This window comes from Trachemys scripta, chromosome 3 (genome assembly GCF_013100865.1).
Source record: "Trachemys scripta elegans isolate TJP31775 chromosome 3, CAS_Tse_1.0, whole genome shotgun sequence".
Lineage (NCBI taxonomy): Eukaryota > Metazoa > Chordata > Testudines > Emydidae > Trachemys > Trachemys scripta.
The window spans coordinates 98723746-98748133 of NC_048300.1; the positions used below are offsets into that span (position 1 = coordinate 98723746).

The window sequence follows — 24388 nt, forward strand, 5'->3', positions numbered from 1 at the left end:
GCACAGGGAACGGCAACCTTTGGCATGTGGCCTGTCAGGAAAATTCACTGGTGGGCTGGGACGGTTTGTTTACCTGCAGCATCTGCAGGTTTGGCTGATTGCAGCTCCCACTGACCGCGGTTTGCCGTTCTAGGTCAATTGGGGCTGCGGGAAGCGCAGGGACGTACTGGCCGCCACTTCCCGCAGCCCCCATTGGCCTATCTAGATTTGCAGATTTTCCCCTTGCTGACATCTGTGCTGACAAATAACTGCCTAAGCCAATAAAAATGTTCTACACATGCTGGTATTTTTGTGCAATATTGAATTAAGTTTGTCTGGTGGTTTTGTTTTGTTTTGTTTTAGAAGCCACTAACTAAATTTCCTCTCTTGCTTTCTGTTCCTCCAAGTGTGGGGCTTGCAATATAAAAAGGACAGGGGAAAATGCAATTGGGAGGACTGTGATGAGAATTCTATGCCCAGAGGTATCAATCCTCACAAGAGATGGACAAGGCTAAAGTAACCTACCCTGTCTGTCAGACACCTCTCTAGTCATTGTCTGCGGAGAGGAAGAGTCCCCTAAGGCTTGGAACATTCCCTGTTGCTGGTTTTATATCCCCTGAAACACCCCTTTAGGGTGAAGAAATAGGTTACCAATTATGCTAAACAGTAGCAGCTCTCCCTTCGGGGGATGGCTGCTGCCTAATTAAGTTATCAGCTGGACTGCAGGCAGGGGCACTGGAACAATTTGTATAGAGGGGGTGCCAAGAGCCTATTCAACCAAACTGTAAACCTTGTATGTGATGGAAACCACTTCAAGCCAGGGGGTGCAGCAGCATCCCCAGCACTCCTAGTTCCAGCACCTATGACTGCAGGCAGTAAGAGTCTTCGGTAGCTTTCCCATCTGAAAATTAACTCAGTGCCTGTTCAGAGTAAGAGTTTAATTTACGGGCTACCCCAGGCCTCATTCAACCACCTCTATTTGTTCTCATTTGCAGTTTTCTGAGGCTGGTTTTTACAATGTTTTTCCTGTATGGCTGTGCATGCTTTGAATGCTCTATGGGGGTGGAGAGGCCAGAAGAGAGAGAAGTTTAATATACAAAATAGGGCTGTCAAGCTATAAAAAAAAGTAATCACGATTAATCGTACTGTTAAACAATAATGGAATACCATTTATTTAAATAGTTTTGGATGTTTTCTACATTTTCAAATATATCAATTTCAATTATAACACAGAACACAAAGTGTACAGTGTTCACTTTATATTTATTTTTGATTACAAATATTTGCATCGTAAAATACAAAAGAAACAGTATTTTTAATTCACCTAATACAAGTATTGTAGTGCAATCTCTTTATCCATGAAAATTGAACTTACAAATGTAGAATTATGTACAAAATATAACTGCATTCAAAAATAAAACAATGTAAAACTTTAGAGCCTACAAGTCCACTCAGTCCTATTTCTTGTTCAGCCAATTGCTCAAACAAGTTTGTTTACATTTGCAGGAGATAATGCTGCCCGCTTCTTATTCACAATGTCACCTGAAAGTAAATGTAAACAAACTTGTTTGTCTGAACGAGTAGTAGGACTGAATAGACTTGTAGGTTCTAAAGTTTTACATTGTTTTGTTTTTGAGTGAAGTTATGTAACAAAAAAACCACCCTACATTTGTAAATTGCACTTTCACAACAAAGAGATTGCGCTATGGTACTAGTATGAGGTGAATTGAAAAATACTATTTCCTGTGTTTATCATTTTTACAGTGCAAATATTTGTAAAAAAAACAATAATATAGAGTGAGCAGTGTACACTTTGTATTCTGTGTTGTAATTGAAATCAATATATTTGAAAATGTAGAAAAACATCCACAAATATTTATTAAACTTCAATTGGCATTCTATTGTTTAACAGTGCAATTAATATTTTTAATCACGATTAATTTTTTTGAGTTAATCACATGAGTTAACTGTGATTAATCGACAGCCCTAATAAAAATTTTTTAGCCCTGGTGGACAGAATGGGGGAGGGTAGCTGAGAGGAAGGGGGACAAAAATTCCTGAGCTTAATTAATTTATTTTTGCTTAGTGTAGGGGTGGGCAAACTTTTTGGCCCTGGGCCACATCGGGGAACAGAAATTGTATGGCAGGCCATGAATGCTCACAAAATTGGGGTTGGGGTGCGGGAGGGGGTTCGGGCTCTGGGGTGGGGCTGGAAGTGAGAGGTTTGGAGTGCAGGTGGGTGCTCTGCACTGGGGCAGGGTGAGGGGCTTGGAGAGCGGGAGGGGGATCAGAGCTGGGGCAGGGCGTTGGGGCGTGGGGAGAGGCTCAAGGGTGCAGGCTACAAATGGCACTTACCTCAAGCGGCTCCCAGAAGCAGTGGCATGTCCCTTCTCCAGCTCCTGCGCAGAGGCGCGACCAGGCGCTGCCCCATCTGCAGGCACCGTCCCTGAAGCTCCCAATGGAGCACTGGAGTGGGCCATTGGAGCATGTAGGAGCTGGAGCAGGGCCATGCCACCAACGGCATTCGGCGGATCTGTGTTGGATACCCAGCGATCCACGCCTTACGCTACTCGACCAGTACCGGGAAGTTGAGCGGGACTGGGAGCTACTATGAGCCGGTTGCCAGGAGTATCGTCCTGAGTAGGGCGACCTTCCTTTTGGAGACGGGCAATGAGAGCCCGGTGATCGGTGTTCTCTGGTGCCCGATCAGTCCCGGGATCAGTCCCGGGCCCTTGAAGATGGTTGGGGCTGGTCCCCGAGTTCTTGCCAGGTGGTGCATGCCTCAGAGGGTCTGCGCCAATCTACCGGCGAGGTACAAGGTACCTGCCTCGAGTCCCTCGATCGATGCCCCTGGTGCGAGGACTGAAGAAGGCTCTGCTGAGCCTGCCTCTCCTGTCCTGAAGCATCACGGCTGCGGGTAGGCAAACGCTGGTGGGACCTCCCTCTCGCTGGGGAACGGTACTGCTAAGGCGGGGACACACACATAGGTCCCAACACGGGTTTTCCCCAAGAGCAGGGTACCGCAGGAGCCGTTGAGGGTGGCACAGGAAGCATCAGGATCTCCTGAGCTGCTTGAAGGACTTTGGGTGTCAATGGCACCTGAAGCTGGAGTTGCAGGCAAGGCATGGGATGGGCTGCACCGCTTGACTTGAGCTGGGGCCCAACTTCCCAAGGGGAATGTTGAATTGCCCTACACGGGTCTTGGCTCTCCCACTGCCCTCGCTTTTCCCTACGGGAGGTAGGAGATCTTCCCCTCACAGTCTTTTTCAGCTTCTTGACTGGAGCCATGGAGGGAGACTGGTGCTGGCTTGTGGATGGCGCCCAGGGAGCAGTGCACACAGAGGCCACGGTGCTCGGTGCAGAGTTGGAGCACTGCTCCGGTGCCAGAGTGAGTGCTAACTCCATTAGGAGTGCTCTTAGATATCGCGCTTCTTCTTCATCCTAGGTTTGAAGGACTTGCAGATACGGCACTTGTCACTTATGTGCCCTTTGGCTAAGCACCTTAGGCAGCTGGTATGTGGATCACTGACGGGCATAGGCCGTTTGCAGCGATCGCAGGGCTTAAAGCATGGGGACCGGGGCATGCCCCGAACCCCAGCTGGGTCCCGTTTGGGACTAACGGAGAGTTTGAGAATTACTACTATGGGTAACTAAGAAAACTACTAACTACTTATAGCTATTTTACAGGATTTCAAAGTTCGCAAGAACAGAGAAGAAATCAATACTAGCTGAAGCAGCAGATGTTCCAGCACCATCACTGGCGGCAAGAAGGAACTGAGGGTGGGGAGAGCCAGTGGCACCTCTTATACCACGCCATGAGGGCGCCACTCCAGAAGGCGCCAGAGCCGGTCCCCTACAGATACTGCTGAGGGAAAAACTTCCGGCACCGGTGCATGTGGCAAGCACACACACCTAATATGGAATGGACATGAGCAAGCACTCGAAGAAGAACCAACACTTTCCTCCGCTCAAATGTGTAATAAATTAATAAAATTTCAAGAATCATCCAGTAATCTTCAGACACATTGAATACATTTACAGGAACAAAAATGCATGACCTAGAACTATTAGCAATGAAATAAATTATAACACATTGTGACAAAGTTCCTCCTCTATCTTGGTGGGTCCTGCGCTTATTGGCGGATTTTCTTGCCTCAGAGATTCACCATGTGGGTTGGGGAACAGCCCAGAGACCTTCCCCTCTGGAAGAACCCACAGTCCAGGTCAATTGGGAGGTTTGAGGGAACCCGGGCCCGCCCTCTACTCCGGGTTCCAGCCCAGGGCCCCACGGACTGCAGCTGTCTATAGTGCCTCCTGTAACAGCTGCATGACAGCTACAACTCCCTGGGCTACTTCCCCATGGCCTCCTCCAAACACCTTCCTTATTCTCACCACAGGACCTTCCTCCTGGTGTCTGATAATGCTTGTGCTCCTCAGTCCTCCAGCAGCATACCCTCTCACTCTCAGCTCCTTATGCCTCTTGCTCCCAGCTCCTCACACTTGCACCACAAACTGAAGTGAGCTTCTTTTAAAACCCAGGTGCCCTGATTAGCCTGCCTTAATTGATTCTAGCAGCTTCTTCTTAATTGGCTCCAGGTGTCCTAATTAGCCTGCCTGCCTTAACTGGTTCTAGCAGGTTCCTTACTCTAGTGAAGCCCCTGCTCTGGTCACTCAGGGAACAGAAAACTACTCATCCAGTGACCAGTATATTTGCCCTCTACCAGACTCCTGTACCCTACTGGTCTGGGTCTGTCACAACATATATAATTTCTTGGCAATGAAATGTTTTGGGTTATTTTTTTCCCAGTAAAGACAGCTAGAATCCAGAAATCACTTCCCACCAGATTAGAAAAACTTTCAGTGGTTACATGAGCTAAATTACTTTACCGTGTCTCACTGAATAGATGTGTTTAATAAACATGTGCTGAAAAGTGTCATTGTGTTCGTTCCAAGTATCAGGAACGATAGTGTTAGTCTGTATCTACAAAAACAACAAGGAGTCTGGTGGCACCTTAAAGACTAACAGATTTATTTGGGCATAAGCTTTCGTGGGTAAAAACCTCACTTCTTCAGATGCAAGATTACCACGAAGTTCGTTCCCTCACCTAACAAAACCAAAACACATAGAAGATTAGGTTTCATACTGGGCTAGTTGCTTGTTATGACTTTAATGCTTTGCATACATTATGCTGCAGGAAGGGCTGGTATTCGGGTCAGAAATAACAAAAATGATGCAGTCACTACTGTCCCTAGCCAAAAGACAGGAAACATATTTTAACACAGCACATGAGCTGTCCATGCACCACAGGACAATGAATGAGTAGAGTACTTACTGATTTGGCAGTGGTCTGGCCTCTGAATTTCCCTTATGAGGTTAGCTACAACTTACAAACCTGTAAGGATTCATTAGATGATAGAGCTAAGGAAACCAAAAGTCACATAAGAATGCATGTATGGGAAATACAGGGATGCTTAATTGGTGGCTCATGGGAGAACTTAGGTTTTGGGAAGAGCATCCAATGTGTCTCCTAGTCTCTTACTCTCTATTGTACCTGCAAAGTTTGATTTGGGAGCACAGATGCATGTACATAGGGCCCCAGCATGGTCTCCACTGAACTGTGATGATTCAGTGCACCCCAGATTCCAATAGGCATAAGATTGTGCAACAGGTCACTGGGGATGATCATATTGCCCTGCCACAGAGTCGGGATATATAATTTATAATTTAAACAGATGGCGGGTCAGTTTAAAAGAATTAAGTGGGCTACACTGAATTTAGATGGAGTTGTGAAGGAGGAGACTCCAATCCAGCTGTTTTTTTTTTTTTTAAACCACACACCCATGAGAATTGGCCCCACTGTGAAATCTCGTGCACACCCAACCCACTTCCCTCATGACAAGTGCCCTCTTACTTTGGTCATGGCTCTCAACATTTTTATCAAACAACAATTTGGCTCTATATTGTTCAGCTTTGGCCATCCTTGGTGATGGATGGGCAAAGGAGAAAGGGGAGATGCCTTATTTCTTCATCAACAAAAACACAAATGGTTGAACTGTAACATTTACAATATATCAGATGGCAGCATTAAAGTTCTGGGTAACAAACCCCAGGCACATTGTCCATGGAGGTTGACCCCAGTCAAGAGTCATTGAAAAAAATCAAAAAGAACCGGAGTACTTGTGGCACCTTAGAGACTAACAAATTTATTAGAGCATAAGCTTTCATGGGCTACAGCCTACTTCTTCAGATGCATATAGAGTGGAACATATATTGAGGAGATATATATACACACATACAGACAGCATGAACAGGTGGGAGTTGTCTTACCAACTCTGAGAGGCCAATTAAGTAAGAGAAAAAAAAATGTTTGAAGTGATAATCAAGATAGCCCAGTACAGACAGTTTGATAAGAAGTATGAGAATACTTACAAGGGAAAAAAATCAGTAGATTGTGTTCAGGTCTCAGCCAAAGCTACAGCCATTTAATAAGAAACCTTAGGACTTCAAAAGTGCCCCTGTCTGCCTCTAGCTATCACCCCAGGCAAATCGTGGCTTAAGCTGAAAATGTAATGGATTGGTCATGGTGAAAATATCGAATTTCATTGTCTGTCACAGAATAGAACAATCATTCTAGCTGTTGAAATTATTTATTTATCCTAAACAAATACTTAGCAGAGCCTGTGCATATTTTGTGAAAAATGATGTTCATTGTAATTTGTTTATATTTACAAACTGTGTGATGTTAATTCTTTGCACAAGTGCTGTTAAAACCCCAAACCTTCTCAATATCAATATCAAGCGCACCTGCAATGCTCTTGGATCTTGATTAGGCATGACCCTGAAACCAAAGCCCCAGCCCATTCAGACACAGAAAATACAAAAATGATTTAATAATATACAAATAGGGAGATTTCCTCTACTCAATTAGTTTTGCTGCTGCTGTTTGGCCTGTTGGCCACAGTGAACATCTCTCAGCATCAGTACAATTGATGTTCTTTGTGAGGGATGAAAGTTGATCTTACAGTGTACAGTTCGCCTTCTCAGCACAGTTTCAAGTGTTAGGACAGCTGTACCATACCCCCGATTCCACTCAATAACACTGCTCAGATTCATAAACAGGTGAAGTGGCAATCATGGGGAAACAAAACAATGTTTACGGTCTACATTAGAGCCCTCTGCAGCACTATTTTTTAAATCTCGCTCCCATCTCACCCCGCAATACCTACTCCCGCTCCCACCTGCTCCCGCATTGATTCTTGCATTTTTATCCCGCTCCCACCTGCAAAAACCTTAGATCCCGCAAATCCCACAAGAGAGACAGACTGTTACTAAAAACAAACAAAAACAACGATCAGTTAATATATTACATATATATAAATGGAATTCAGACAATTTTTATCACTAAAAGAATAAAACAAATCTTCCTTAAACCATGTAAAATACTTTAATTCCTGTTATAATAGAAAAAGATTTGATATCTCTCGCTTAAATTTAAGCATGAAAACCTTCATTAAAAAAAGATTTAGTATTTTCCTGCAAATTATTGCAGTCTGGGCTTTTTACTCACCCAATCCCACCTGCAACAAAGTATGTTACCCACTCTTGCTGTTATGGCAGCAGGTCCTGCGGGATCCCAGTCCCGCTGCAGGGCTCTAGTCTACATCTTTTGATATAACAATGAATAGTATTATAAGGATGTCACTCACAAACAGCTTTATCTTACCTTACAGAGCTGCTTCACTTGTCAAATAATAGAAAATATTTTTAGCCAGTCCACAATTAACCAATCCCTTGCCAATACAATATACACAGATCTTCACCATTTTTTGAATGTTTTTCTCTCATTTTATTCTTTATGCAGTCTAACACTCTGCCCTGCCGCACTATGACTGGGATGTCTGGGGGCCTGCTTCTTTCAAATCCTCCAACACTAACAATTGTCCATCATAGCTGTTCTAAGCAGAGAAAAAACATTAAAGTGATCGAGTCTGTCATCTTTGACTTTCTTGTTCCCAAGTGGCCTATGGATTGAAAGCTATGTTAATTGGGTGAAATTCATTCCTATGCAGAGAGCTTGCATAAGGCCTGTAAGCCATTCAAGCCTCAGGTAACCACTCACAATATAGTAAGTGTCCTGGAAAACAGTCTCCATGTGACAGTGTAACCCCCTATTGCCAGTATGGGTTGGGACTCCTAAAGAGTTGTATGGTTTGACTGTGAATGGGGAAGGTTGAATTGTTTCAGGTAACACAAAGAACCATTGCTGCAATCTATGTAATCCCGTCAGAGGTTGGAGGAGGCGAGGAAACACTTGCAGGTCATTTTCATGCCCTGCAATCAACCTGATGTTCACCCTTACACCCCTGCATGTCTAGTTCTTACTACCAGTCCTGCTGCAGCATTGGTATATCCTGCCCATGTTACTTATCGCCTTCCAGAGCCTGAGAATAATTCTAGATTTAGGATAGTGGTATAGGAAGAGCATGTACTGTTTGGACTCAGCTGTCTTACCCTGCAGTAGATGTGACAACAAACACTTGCCTGGAGGATTGTGAGACTCACTTGAGGGTAGGACTATGAAAAACCTGTGAATGGTTTTTTGTTTGCTTGTGTTTTTGTTTTCCAGGAAAAAAAAACCCCAGTGTGTGTTTGGTTTGGGGAGAAGGTTTGTTTTAATTTTATCAGGTTTTCCTCACTCTCCTACTCTAGGTTCTCTGATTTTTTTTTAATTTATCTCTCTCTAAATGGCCTGACATGACTTAAATGAAAATCCCCTTCTCTCCCCATGCCATATTGCCACAGCTGCAGTCAGCAAATGTACATGATCTGGAGCCCCATTTGTACAAGAGAATGCAGGCAGCTAGCAGGTTATTATCCTTGAGGGCCCCTCAGCTTTGGAACTCAGTCCCCAGCCTGGTCCCAAATAATCCTATTTTATTAGCTCTCAGGGGAGATCCTAAAGATCAGAGATATGTTTTTAGATGCTGGATTATGACTGATGATAATGGTTATTCTAAAAAGTTAGAAGGGAAGAGATGAGGGCCAATAGAGATAGTGTGGCCTAATGAACACAGGAGAGGGACTCAGGTGTTCTGGGTTCTATTCCTGGCTCTGCCACTTGCCTGCTGGGTAATCTTGGGCAACTCACTTTGCCGCTCTGTGACTCAGTTTCCCCATCTATAAAATGGAGATGATGATACCTCATTTCTAAAATGCTTTGAGATCTACTGATGAAAAATGCCATATAAGAGTCAGGTATTATTATTTGATCTCTATTAATGTTTATTCAGCAATGCAAAAGTTACAGAACTGTGTCTAGAAAGGAAGAACGGTGACTGGAGAGAGATGTGGGCTATGGAGTAGAATCATCTATCATGAGATACTGAAAAGAGGGGTATGTGCACGGAGTTGAGAACTTGTAGGGGTTTGGACTTGATAGAAACGTCTGGAAGGTCATTTGATAATGCAGTTCTATAGAAAACTAGACAGCTCATCTTATTTTTCAGCCTTGCCAGTATTGAATTTACTAGGTGGTCTTTTCTCTTTCTAACTGTAGTAAATCAGGAAGCTGCTGATTAATGCTGCAAACAGCTGATTAGTGGTTAGGGATTACCAAATATCACGGTACGAATTTATCAGACTCAACATACAGTTGAAGGCAGTGGTCGGAAACACATGCCTGAAAGGACTGAAGTAATGAAAACATTTTTTTCTAAAGTGAAATGTAAATATGGTACAGAATACTTAAGTAGCAAAATGGAAAGGATTCAAGCTCATCTTAAGAGCTGCCTCAAAGTGAAAGAAGGTGGGAACACTAGGGTTGAGATTTGCAGGGCATTAAGCCTACATTTGTCACAAATACATTGGCCATTCCTGTGGAGTGGTTATTCCTCCACGGCTTGACAGAGAGAACCCCTACTTTCCTCTGCAGCTTAACACTGCAACCTCATCTGTAATGAGTAATTGCTGCAGCAGAGGAGTTCATTCAGGGCCAATCAACATTAACTGCTGTGGCATCTTGTGCAGTGTTTTGCTCAGGGAGAGGATGGTATGTATGGAAATTACTGCAATTTCTCCCAGCAATATTTCTGCTTCCCTTTTTGCACAGGCCCCAAGTCCATTTGTTCACACTTTAGTCTCGACTGGCAGCAAAAAGCTTTGGGCACTGAGACCTAAGTTTTCCAAAGTGGGTATTTAATTTTGGCTTCCCAATTTGACACACAAAGGTACTGATCCTTCAGTGGGTCTGAGCACCTGCAGCTCCCACTGATGTCAGCTGGAGTTGTGGCTGCTCAAAATCTCAGAAAAATCAGTGCCAAGTTGGGTACCCAATATTGTAGTAAATTTTTTAAAATTTAGGTCCTTATAAATCAAGATTAATAAACATATGAACACAAGGGGTTCAGACCTCAAACAAACCTGTTCAGACCAAGATCCACATATAGGCAAAAGCTCCAGATAATCAGAATTGATCACTTTCTCACTGATGTTACTAAGGAAGCTAAAATTCTGTAAAAATTGAGAACAGTAGTCTCCTTACATTTTAGATATACATTCCTCCAGAATTAGGGCCCTACTAAATTTACGTCCATGAAAAACACGTCTTGGACCATGACATCTGGTCTCCTCTGTGAAATCTGGCCTTGTGTGCTTTTACCTTATACTATATATATTTCATGGGAGAGACTAGGGTTTCCCAAATTGGGGGTCCTGACCCAAAAGAGATTTGCATGGGGGTCACAAGGTTATTTTACAAGGGTCACGGTATTGCCACCCTTACTTCTGTGCTGTCTTCAGATCTGGGTGGCCGGATAGCAGTGGCTGTTGGCTGGGTGCCCAGCTCTGAAGGCAGCATCTTGCCAGCAGCAGTGCAGAAGTAAGGGTGGCAATACTATGCCATGCCACCCTTACTTTTGCGCCGCTGCCTGCAGAGCTGGGCAGCCGGAGAGTGGCAGCTTCTGACTGAGGGCCCAGGTCTGCAGGCAGCAGCGCAGAAGTAAGGGTGACAATATCCTACCATGCCATCCTTACTTCTGTGCTGCTGCTGGCATCAGTTCCACCTTCAGAGCTGGGCTCCCAACTAGCAGCCTCTGTTCTCCAGCTGCCCACCTCTGAAGGCAGTGTTGCCGCCAGCAACAATGCAGAAGTAAGGGTAGCAGTGCCACAACCCCTCTACAATAACCTTGTGACCCCGCCACAACTTCTTTGTGGGTCAGGGCCCCTACAATTACAACACCATGAAATTTCATTTTTAAATAGCTGAAACCATGAAATTTACAATTTTTAAAATCCTACGACCGTGAAATTAACCAAAATGGTCCTGAATTTGGTAGGGCCCTATCCATAATTACATAAGGGTACAGTGCAAGAGACAAAAAAGGATAGAGTTCCAATTCTCAGGCTTGGTCTATGCTTAAAATTTATCCTAGCATAGATGTGTCTGTTTGGGGTGTGAAGAAAACACACTCCTGACTGACACAGTTATGCCAACAAAAAACCCAGTGTAGACACAGCTATGCTGACAGAGGGTTGTTTCTGTCAGTACAGCTCGTGTCTTTTTGGGAGGTAGTGTTTTTATACTGGCAGAAAAATTCCTTCCGTCAATGTACTCTTAGGCTACACTAAGGGGCTCTGCCAACATAGCTATGCCAACACAGGCACAGTCCATCATGTACCCATAACCTCAGTATTATGAGGGCACAATCCTAAATTTCCCATTGTTTGGTCCTCTGGGGAAAAAAATTAAGATAAAATCCTACCGATCCTATGTTGTTTAAAACTTGGTTCAAGTCAGCATAGCGGCGGCTATTGTTCATATTTACAACAAAACTATTAGCCTTCCTAGTTGTACTCTTATGCTGCACCTCTTTTGTGACTCCAGACATAAGAATGAAAAAAATGGAAAAGTTGTTTACTGTACTTGAAGTCCAATCCGGTTTATTTATGGCTGAAAAGAAAGTTGAATGAAAAGAATGTTTCAGAAGTGCAGTTTTTCTTAAACAGCAAGGCAGATAGCATCTTTCTTTCAGGTAAAAAACCAGATGTGTGCGCCAAGGTTCAAAACTGAAGAGAAGCAGTGACTTTCACTTCTGAAGACTTGGGTTGAAATCTCAACTTAGTTGGCAAAGGAAAATGAATTTTGTGGTCACATTCTAATTCCCATTTGTCTATACCCCAAAATTAACACAAAATCCTTCACAGTTAGCAGGCTGTGTGTGCAAGAGCTACAGAGTGGAACTGCAAGCTTGTTGAGGCTTGGGGCTTGGATACATTGGGAGAGTTAATGGGAGAAACCTTGTGATGTGCGTGCTTGCAATCCCTCTGGCTCAAAATCAGCACTGAGTCCTTTACTTTCATGAGCTTTAAATGTCCTCACAAATTCTAAGGTCAAAGCAAAAGACAAACCCAAACAAACACACACACCGCCCCGCCCCGCCCCCCCAAGGAGAATCAAACATTCTGAACAAAATATGCACAGACATTTCCAGAATGTATGTCTGTACTCAATGGACTGCAGTACCAGAACACTGCAATATAAAATATTATGGGAAAAATTTTCAAACACACCTGACTTAGATTCCTAAGTCTCGTTTTCAAAAATTACGTAGGTCACTGCCACGTGTAGGGGTAACTGGGTGTTATTTAGAAGACCAGGTTATGATCTAGTAGTCCCTTCTGGCCTTAAAAAGTATGAACATCTAATGTGTCCTTAGCTTTTTATATGCATTTTGGAGATACTAAAAAAAATGAGATGTAGGGTAAAATTTCCAAAGCTATGACATGGTTAAAGCCATGGCACACCAGTAGCCAGGTTTCAGCCCTGCTTCATAGGCTTTGTCTACACTACACAGATTTCAGGAGACACTCAATATCTAATTGGGTTGCTTATTGATACCTAGCTTTGTTCTTTCGCAGAAACAAAGACCATCTTTTCCAATGCATTCTGAAAAAAAATTGCTGCTGCCTGGTCAAAACAAGCTGCAAGTTCTCTGGCCAGCCATAGGAAAAGATGTGACTGCTGTGTCAACTAACAGGAAGCCCCTAGCCCCAAGAGAGATAAAAATAAGCAGGCTGAGAAACAAGTTAACTTTTGACCCGTGATAATGCCTGCACAGAATGCCAAGCTCAACAAATAGCAGGATCCAATGGGCTATAGTTTTTCAGCTCCAGGATAAGGGCTTTTGAGTGCTACATTCCCAGTGTGACTCCCACTCTTCCATTTGAGACATCTCCAGCCTCATGGGCTGGCACAAAGCAATACAAGAACTACTTATAAAAGCTGCTTCCCATCCGTGCTCAGCAGCTCTTCTCCCTTCTTGAAAGCCACTGATCTGCTGGGCAGAAAGCAGAAGTGATAGTTGTACTGATCAGTTCTTGAGTGCAAAGCTAAGTCCCTGAATGCCACTCAGTGAATGGGAACAGAGCGCTGATTTGGCAAGTCCTGTCAGGCCTGGGCAAAGATCAGAGAGGAGGAAGGAAGAGGAACTAAGGCAGGATGTTCTCAAACTTTGTTTACAGTGTGGGCCACGTTTCAACACAGAGGTTGTCTACTGGACCCACTGTCCCCCTCGCCTTTTACAACTGCACTGCCCACTTTTTCTACCATTGACATTTACAGAGCATCCTCGCTGCAGCTAGAGCAAGGGCCTACATGAAAGAAGAACTTTAGAAAAACCTTTTAAATGTGTTTGAGCAGCTGGAGCAAAGGTGGAGAAGCCAGCTCCATGTGACCAGCCAGCTCTCTAAAGACAGCCAGCAACTGCTCTGCCAATGGTCTGCAGACTGCAGTTTGACTGCCTCTGGGTTAGGGGAAAGAACAGATTCCAGATCTGATCCTCCTCTCTTTTACGCCAGTGTAAACCTGAACTAACACCAGTGAAGGCAATGTGTGTCAACAGAATCAATGAGAGCAGAAATAGGCCCTTAATGAGAAGAAAGAGTAAAAGAAATAAGCTAACCAGAGGGAAAGAGACACTAAGGAGGGAAGATATATTTACGCAAAGAAAAAATAGTGAGTGGTTTAAGAAAATAAATAAATAAAGGTGTGTCACCTTAAACATGTGCATAAGTCCCATTAAGTACTTTGCTGAGTTTGGGCCACAACAAGTGATTTTATTTTTGTAGCAAGTTTGATGTCCAAAATAGTTTTCTCTCTCGCTGACAATGTCTAGAGAATGTAAGGTGCTAGGGAACATCGCTGTATAGGATGATGGAGGTTTGGGAGATATGGTTATGGATGGGAGACATGGAAGTGCAGACGGGAAAGGGCAACCTGTTGCAGAATTGATGCTATCTCTGGTTTTAGGTTTAGACCCTGATCTTGCAAGACACTCATGGGAAACACTCAAAATTTATTTGGGGCCCTCCTTTCTTGGGTCTATTCATTTTAAACACACATTTCCAGATAAATACCAAACAAACTTACTTTTCAGGGTCCTCTCCCCACCCCTTAAAAAAAAAAACTTTTGATTTAAAATAAAATAAATAAATAAATAAAGTAGGACATTACAACTGATACTTCTCATTTTCTGGGCAAGAACCCTCTGGAACCTTCATTTTAATTTTTTTCTGTACTGAACAAATTTCTGCTTCTTGAGCAAATCTAAGGCCTCAATTCTGAAATGTGATCCTGTAGTTCAGATCTCTGGTACCCTTAACTCCACACAGGCACAACAGTCTGCACTAGGAAATCATACTGCACAATCAGATCCTAAATGTTAGCTTGGATGAGAAAGAGGTTAGAGCTAGGGTTGCCAATTTTGGTTGGATGTATTCCTGGAGGTTTCATCACATGACATAATGTTTAATTAAAGAGTAATCTTTAATTCCTGGAGACTCCAGGATGATCCTGGAGGCTTGGCAACCCTCATTGCAGCCCCAGGCCAGGGTATGCTCTTTCACAGTTGCTTTTGCTTGGTTGGCTAAGGGTCTGAATGCCCTATTGATTCCTTAGCTTAAAAAAGATTTGCAGCCCTGTGTATAAACAGTAAAGCTCTCCTTTAACTCTCTAATCTCTAGCAACTGTCAATGGTTTATACAGCTTGTAGCTGGCTGGTATGCCAAACTGAATGAAGATTTTTGGACTGTCTATTCATGAGGGGGCAACCCAGCTCCATTGGAGTCAAGAGGAAGTCATTTCATTGACTTCAGTGGAACAGGATTTGGCCCCCAAAGCTTATGACCTTTTAAGCATCCAAACCAGACCTGTAAAATAGACTAAATAGAAAAACCAGACTCTATAGGACCTACCCACCCACATATTTATCTCAAGGGTTTCTTGCTGAGAATATACTTCCCAGACATTTTCAGAAGCTTACTGCAGTTTTGTGAAACTTTCTGAAAGCTGCATCAATGATGTATTACTAGAGTATTCAGACAAAGCTACCTCTAACTCAAAAATCATAAGGATAGTATGCTTGTCAGTTAAAATTTTCACAATTATCATAACGCATTTGCAGCACCACAAAGTACCATCAAAAAGTACATTGTCCAGCTGGTTTTCTACTGTTACTCTGAAGTGAAAATGCTGTTTTCAATTAAAAGAGGATTCTGAGATTTTTTAAAATTAGTTATAAAACCAGTACAATTATTCTTCATTAGTGTGCACCCGGGAGAATACAGACACAAGTAACATGTTTCAAGATATACAAACTCCGTCACCTAACCACACCCAAAACACATTTACACATAAACTTCCTTTACAAAAATGTGTTCAAAAAGTTAACAAAAACTGTACCTAAGGCTTCCATTTTCTTAAATTTGTTTCCTAACAGCTATCTTGATGAAATTCTAATGTGTTCGCTGTTGGGTGAAACCCTTAAAAATATGGCTAAAAAATTTCTCTAACATATCGTCATAGAAGATGAAGTGGGTCAAGAGAAGGAATAATCAAAGTTTTCTTACACCAATAATTTTACTAGGCTCATGCATGGTGGGAACTGAAAAAAACTGTACCATCTGCAACATGATATACTTTTAATGAAAATATGGAGGTTTTCTGGAAAGTGTTCTCTTCTACCCCACAGCACCATGAATAAACTGACAGTAAAGAAGGGAAAAGAGAGTTTGATGTATAGTCTCTTGATTTGCAAAAGGTTTCCATATCTTTATCACTAAACACACTTGGAAATAAATGCAAAGTATACAGAGTGGTCAGCCTCACCACAGTTTATGTTTGTTTGCTTATGTTAAACGATGAGAAGAGTAAGAGGTGTTAAAATTTCACTGTGCTCAGAGCTTTTTCTTTTACTGGAAATTTCAAACCTTGCTGGTATTAATTTAGATTCTACATTACCGTCTTTTATTATTGTTGGGGTTAGATGATCTTTTGTTCAGTAACTAAAACACACCAGGTTATATCAACATGCTTCTGCCCCAAAATATCAAATATATAATATTATTCTTCAAAAAGTTAATTTGGAAACAACCAAAATTTAAAAAAAAAATTCCACTAATGTTATTTCTTTTAATAGTCAGCTTACACACAAAATGTCAGAGAGCCAAGAGCAAACAGATGGGTGGGTTCTATCCATACTGCTGGGATAAGTGCCAGAGGTCCCCTTCCTTCCTTTCTTTTTTTAATTAAAAAAAAAAAAAAAATTGCAGGGGCGGAGCGGGGGAGAGGAAAGAAACAGTGCATTGCAACTCAGAGAGAGCCTTTTAATGTTTTCAGGGAAACACTTTGGTTACATGAAAGTTGTGCCTTCTTGATGGCTTTTTAAAAAATTCAAATGAATGATGAGTAAAGAGAATATATATTAGTGCAGAATTAAAAACCTTTGGTATGGCTAGACAGTGTTTGTATTCGGTGGAAGCAGAGCGTGGGGGGGGGGGGGGAAACAGAAGGAAATATATGCATCAAACCAAAGCTAATACATTTAGAATAGGCGTTAAGAAGCGCTGTAGACAGCAGAACTCCATTGCATACTGTTCTTTTCTGTATGTTTCAAAGCAGAACAAAAGCACTCTTTTCTTGCATCTTAGACAAACAGTTTCTGCTTAAAAGAAAAAAAAGTAACAGTAAGGAATGTGTGATTCCCTGAGCTATAGATATATATGATGATCAAGTTAACTTTTTATTTTCAAAAAGGGTAGTTCCAGATCTAACCAAGGTTAAATCAGTAAAGGGGTATTCAAATAATGCCAAACTAAGGCATGCGTTTAGGAAAAGAGTGCCCTGTGCCTTTAAGATAAACTCTGCTGCATGCAACCCCAAAGGCATTCTACTTTTTCTTGACAAAGAATTTGGTGCAGCGCTGCTGTTCCGTCCATCTAAGGGAATTAGACACGCTGCAGCTTGTTTCACTCACTGCAATTTGACTTTTCTTCAACTGAGAAAATAGCAGTTCTAGAGCGCACCCAACACCCCCCGTGGGGAGTCCGGCGGAATGGCTTGCTCGCTTGTTGCTTTACAGGGCTACTCACCGCTGGCTTGCTCAGACAGAGAGGAGACTGAGGTCTGGCCCATTTCTTAACCTTTAAGAGGGCCGGTGTCCAACAATCATGCAGCTCTCTTGGTCCTTTGGTCATGTATTCTCTGCCACAGACATTTCCAAGGGTTCATTTCACCTTTTCCCTGGGCTTGCTGTTTTACTACCCGACTGGAACTTCTGCCTCTCGCAGGCTGGTTTGTAAGTCCACCTCCTCCGGCTGCAGCCCAGCTCACGACTGTTCCTGCTCAACTGAATGCCTGTCATTCCTCTATGCAGATTATGGGGGGTCAAAGGTCACGGGGAGGGAGTCCCATGCTGGTACAGCCACACAGAGACCATCACAGGAACAGTTTGTAGTTTTAAGCTACTCTCCTCTAACATAAAGGGGTCAATGTTAAATGATCCTATAGGGCTTGAAGGAGAACGGGTAAAGTACTTAGACATGGTACTTAAATTTAACAAGGTCTGGTTTTCTTTAGTGGTTTTATCCCCCCTCTTTATCTCCCCCACCTCAAAGGATTGAGTTCTCTGTGTTCTGGTGGTGCTAGTTATAGGATGGAATAGCAATCACAGCACAAGTACACACACAGAGAGGCATTACACTTCTCCTCAGGGCTCCCTGTACTTTCTAAATGGGTAGGGTCTTAGGAAGGGTTTTATTTTATTTTTTAAAAATCTTAACTAAAGATACATTCAGAAAAATAAAGTTTAATTAGTAGAACCTCCTGATGACACTAGAAGCCCAAATACATTACCAACCATTTCCCCACAGCCCAAAACATACCCATATTTTAGTTGTAAAAGACATCAAAGTTAAATACACCTCTACCCCAATATAATGCTGTCCTCGGGAACCAAAAAAATCTTACCGCGTTATAGGTGAAACCACATTACATCAAACTTGCTTTGATCCACCGGAGTGCGCAGCCCCCCCACCCCCGCCGGAGCACTGCTTTACCACGTTATATCCAAATTTGTGTTATATCGGGTCACGTTATATCGGGGTAGAGGTGTACTGGATGTCCTGAACTTACCTAGTATGTTAAAAAAATGGAGACTAAAATAACTGACCCTGACCCCACAAGATGCTCCATATAGGAGGACTCCTGGATCCATGCAGAACCCCACTGATTTCCACAGTACTCTATGCTGGTATAAGGGACTACCCTTGTGCTGCATCTTGTAGGATCAGGATTATTGAGAGTCGCTAATTTCACCATAGCTGGATGTTTTTGGCAGTTTTTCCATGATTTCCCACCCACATACACTATATTCCTAAAAAAAAAGAAAAAGGCTCTGTGTACTTCAGATTCTGCATATGTGGTGTGGCTATGGGGGAGAGTTTTGGCAATATCTGGAGTGATTAGGACAAAGCTGTATTCATGAATTAAGATGAATAAAGATGAACTAATCACTGGATTGGAAGATGGTGATTGCCTGAGACTAGTGATCATGTCCTGATTACTTTCAATGTGGGCAGAGGAGAGTCCCAAACGGCAATATATTAGGGCTATCGATTAATCACAGTTAAATCACATGATTAACTCAAAAAATTAATCACGATTTAAAAATTAAATCACAATTAATAGCAGTTTTAATCACACTGTTAAACAACAGAATCCCAAATGAAATTACATATTTTTGGATGTTTTTCTACATTTTCAAATATATTGACTTCAATTACAACACAGAATACAAAGTGCACAGTGCTCACTTTATATTATTTTGATTACAAATATATGCACTGTAAAATGATAAACAAAAGAAATAGTATTTTTAAATTGCACTTCAGTACTTGAATGAAGTGAATTACTTTAGTGTGAAAGTGCAACTTACAAATGTAGATTTTTTTTGTTATATAACTGCACTCAAAAACAAAACAGTGTAAAACTTCAGCGCCTACAAGTCCACTCAGACCTACTTCTCGTTCAGCTAACCGCTAAGACAAACAAGTTTGTTTACATTTACTAGAGATAACGCTGCCCCCTTCTTATTTACATCACCTGCAAGTGAGAACAGGTGTTCACATGGCACTTTTGTAGCTGGCATATCAAGGTGCCAAATATGCTAAACATTCGGATGCCCCTTAGTGCTTCAGCCACCATTCCAGAGGACATGCTTCCATGCTGATGATGCTCATTAAAAAAATAATGAGTTATTAAATTTGTGACTGAACTCCTTGGGGGAGAATTGTATGCCTCCTGCTCTGTTTTACCTCCATTCTGCCATATAGTTCATGTTATAGCAGTCTCTGATGATGACCCAGCACATGTTGTTCATTTTAAGAACACTTTCATTGCAGATTTGACAAAATGCAAAGAAGGTACCAATGTGAGATTTCTAAAGATGCTACAGTACTCGACCCAAGGTTTAAGAATCTGAAGTGCCTTCCAAAATTTGAGAGGGACGAGGTCTGGAGCATGCTTTCAGATGTCTTAAAAGAGGAAATTCCGATGCAGAAACTACAGAACCTGAGCCATCAAAAAAGAAAATCAACCTTCTGCTAGTGGCATCTGACTCAGATGAAGAAAATGTACATGCATTGGTCTGCATTGTTTTGGATCGTTATTGAGCAGAACCCATCATCAGCATGGACACATGTCCTCTGGAATGGTGGTTGAAGCATGAAGGGACATATGAATCTTTAGCACATCTGGCACGTAAATATCTTGTGACTCCAGTTACAACAGTGCCAGGAGAACGCCTGTTCTCACTTTCGGGTGACCTTATAAACAAGAAGCAGGCAGCATTATCTCCTGCAAATGTAAACAAACTTGTTTGTCTGAGTGATTGGCTGAATAAGAAGTAGGACTGAGTGGACTTGTAGGCTCTAAAGTTTTACATGGTTTTATTTTTGAATGCAGTTTTTTTTGTACATAATTCTATATCTGTAAGTTCAACTTTCATGTTAAAGAGATTGCACTACAGTTCTTGTAATGGGGAAACTGAAAAATACTATTTCTTTTGTTTTTTTCAGTGCAAATATTTGTAATAAAAATAAATATAAAGTGAGCACTGCACATTTTGTATTCTGTGTCATAACTGAAATCAATATATTTGAAAATGTAGAAAACATCAAAAATATTTAAATGATATTCTATTATTGTTTAACAGCAGAATTAATCGCACAATCGCATGATTAATTTTCCTCATCACTTGACAGCCCTAATGTATATATTATATATGGTGCTTCAGAGGGTTAATTTCTGAAAGCTGAGGAAAATCATGAACAAAATTGATTGGGAGGAAAAATGTAAACAGAAAAATGTCAATGAAAATTAGGAATTCTTTAAGAAGAGTTTATTAAATGGCCAAAAAAAGATAACTTTGACTAAAAGCAACATCTATCAAATGGGGAAATAGATAGCAACCCATATAAATTAGAAGTTATGGTGTGCAGAAAATTGATAAGGGAAGCTAAAGATGTCAGGGAATTATCCATAGCTGTCAGGACTAAGGACAATAAGGAGCTTAAGTATATTAAGAACAAAACAAATCCTAGCAATGTTATAAACCCATTACTAGATGGTGATAGTAAAATTCTTAGTAATGATGCAGAAAAGTTAGAAATACTCAATACATATTTCTATTCTGTATTTAGAAAGAAGTGGGATGAAGTACTCATTTCACATGTAAATGATGAAGTACTTTCCAGTCCTTTAGTAAATAAGGAGGATGTTAAGTAACATCTATTAGGAATAAACTTTTTAAATGAGCAGGCTTGTATAATTTGCACCCAAAAGAAGAGTTGGCTGATGAGATCTCTGGCTTGCTGATTTTAATTTAATAAATCTTGGAATATCTGTGTAATTCCAGAAGTCTGGAAGAGTCCTTTTGCTGTGCAAGTAACCAAAAAGGGTAAATAGGATATCTCAGATTGCTATAGGACAGTTAATTTAACGTCACCCCCAGACAAAATAATGGAAAAGCTGATGACATTCAGTTAATAGAGAATTAAAGGATATTAATATAATTAATATCAGTCAACATTGTTTTATGGAAAAAATGTCTTGTCAAATAAATCTAATTTTATTCTTTGACGAGATTACAAGTTTGGTTGATAAAGGTAACTGTGTAGATGCAATAAAAGTATTTAGATTTTTGTAAGGCATTTGACTTAATACCACATGGCATTCTGATTAAAAAGTTATCACTATACAATATAAATATAGCATGTGTTTAATGGATGAAGAACTGGTTAATTGACAGATCTCAAGTAACTACAAGAAGTAGTTGTCAACAAGGAATCATCATAGAATAGGAGGGAGATTTTCTAGTGGGGTTCTGCAGGGAATGATCCTAAATCTGATGCTATTCAATATTTTCATCAGTGATCTGGAAGTAAATATAAATTCACTGCTGATAAAATTTGCGGATGACACAAAGATTGGTGGAGTGGTAAATAATAATAAGGACAGCAGTCATGCAGAACAATCTTGGGCCAAGTCAAACAAAATGTGTTTTAATACAACCAAAAGCAAAGTTATATTTCTAGGAAGGAGGAATGCAGAGTGGAGGTCTGTATCCTGGAAAGCAGTGACTCTGAAAAGAATCTAAGGATTAGAATATACAAGCAACTCAACATGGGTTCCCAGTGCAATACTCTGGCAAAAAGGGCTAATGCGATCTTGGGATGTATAAACAGGGGAGTAATTAGTAGGAGTATGGAGGTGATTTTACCTCTGTATAGAGCACTGGTGAGACCGATACTGGAATGCTACATACAACTATGATGTCCACTTTTTTAAAAAAAAAGATGTGGAAATAATTGGAGAAGGTGTAGAAAAGAGCCACAAAAATTTGAGAGATGGAGAAAATGCCCTACAGTGAGAGACTTAATCTGTTCAGATTATCAAAAATAAATAAATAAAATAAAAAGTTTGAGAGGTCACTTGATTACAGTGTATAAGTACCGTCAGAGGGAAAAAATACTAGGTAATGAAAAGTTCTTTAATATAGTAAAGAAAGGCAGAACAAAAACCAATGTCTGGAAGCTGAAGCCAGACAAATTCAAATTAGAAATTAGGCACAAATTTTTAACAAGCAGTTGGATTAACCACTGAAACAAACTGCCAAAGGAAGTGGTAGATTCTCTGTCTCTTGAGGTCTTCAGATCAAGACTGAATGCATTTCTGGAGGATATGCTTTAGTCCAGGGTTGGCAACCTTCGGCACACTGCCCATCAGGGTAATCCACTGTGGGCTGCGAGACATTTTGTTCACGTTGACTGTCCACAGGCACAGCTCCCAGTGGGCATGGTTCGCCATTCCCGGTCAATGGGAGCTGCAGGAAGCAGTGGCTGCGCTTCCCACAGCTCCCATTGGCTGGGAATGGTGAACTACGGCCACTGGGAGCTGTGGGGGGCCTGTGAACGGTCAATGTAAACAAAATGTCTCGCAGCCCACCAGCGGATTACCCTGATGGCTGCGTGCCGAAGGTTGTCGACCCCTGCTTTAGCCAAACACAAGTTACTGCACTCAATATAGAGTTAACTGGGTGAAATTTAATGGCCTGTGATATACAGGATGTCAGACTGGATGATCGAATAGTTCCTTTTGGTCTTAAACTCTATGAAAAGCTGTTTTGGCTATATTGTCTCTTAGAAATAATAGCTGTAATTCATTGATTTAAAAGTCTTAACACTTGTTTTTCACATCATTTCCAAAACCTTCTTGTAACTTCAGGTTTGTTTCCTACCTTGACAAGATCTAGTGCACAGGATAATTTTTGAGAACTTATGCTTATTTTTGGAGTTAGTTATCTTGACAATGAGAACATATGACAACTCTGTCTACCGCTGGTGAACCTGATAAAATTTGTCAAAGGCATTTATGTCCCCTATGTTATGTAAATATCCAGCATACTTTGCAAAATTTGTCAATAGTCTGAAAGGATTTCTGTGAAGGTGAAAAACTCCACAAAGACTATTGCTGAGATTGCATGATGGGTAAGCCTCCAAAGCAGGTCTATTAACTGGTGATAACAGGGTAGCAGTTTTTTCCTTTTAGAGATTAAAAAAAGGTCACTGCCATCAAATAGACCTTATTTTTGTTTAACAGGATTTGTTGCTAAGTGTTATGTCCTTATACTGCTAAACATGTTAGTAGTGTGTTTCAAAGGTGGTCAGATCGGACCTAGCGCTATCTCATTTCCCAATGACTGCTCTGAAAATTAAGGGCAGTAACCACTACGTTAGGGAAGAACAAATATTTCATTACAAGTCTAACAAATATTTACAGACATATTATATTTAAAAAAAAAAAAAAGCTTTCAGAAGTAATTTCCAAAGTTTTTTTTAAAAAAATGTAAATAACTAATATATAGAAAAAGTGAAAATAACTGTCTTGTCTATTATAAACAAATACTAATCTCCTTAACTAGATTCCTGTGTTACCAGATACTTCCACCACAGCCTCTTCCTTTAGGAGTCGGTAGGTAGCTGTCTGAACTGACAATGATTTAAAAAAAAAAAAAAAAAACCACACAGAACCACTTTCTTCCAATACTGGAAAAGGAACTCTATTATAATAAATAAAACAAGTATTATCCCTAGAACTATTCTGTCTCCTTCTGCTTCACTTCAAAATCTTCTCCATTCTCTTTTCTGCAGAAGTGTAAAAGAATTATTCCTCCTTTTAGGCATTTAGATTCAATTATAACTTGTGGCTATGATATTTAAGATCATAAAGAAAGGCTATGATATTTAATATTGGGACTCATATAAAGTGTGTGCAACTTTATAATAGGAAAAGCTTTATCATAGCCTGGTAGCTATCAAGATATACCAGCAGAAGGTCAAATGCAGATTTAATAGTGAATTCCTCCCATTTAGAACTTAGGCAGTTTTGTGGAGTTATTAGTAGTGTGACAAAGTTCCTCCTCTATCTTGGTGGGTCCTGCACTTATTGGCAGATTTTCTTGCCTCAGAGATTCACCATGTGGGTTGGGGAACAGCCCAGCGACCTTCCCCTCTGGA

General features: G+C 41.1%; 1 protein-coding gene across 4 annotated transcripts in view; it reads right to left on the bottom strand.

The window, feature by feature from the left end:
• PHACTR2 (phosphatase and actin regulator 2) overlaps nt 1-24388 on the bottom strand; it is a 161000-nt gene that overhangs the window by 99817 nt on the left and 36795 nt on the right. For 3 of the 4 annotated variants that reach the window (XM_034765498.1, XM_034765496.1, XM_034765499.1), the window contains exon 1: nt 17405-17668. The exons of the other annotated variant lie outside the window; for it this stretch is intronic. In XM_034765498.1, coding sequence (XP_034621389.1) covers nt 17405-17447 — 43 coding nt within the window. In that variant the 5' untranslated portion in view covers nt 17448-17668. Of the gene's footprint in view, nt 1-17404; nt 17669-24388 lie in introns of those variants that run through there. 4 annotated transcript variants of the gene reach the window in all.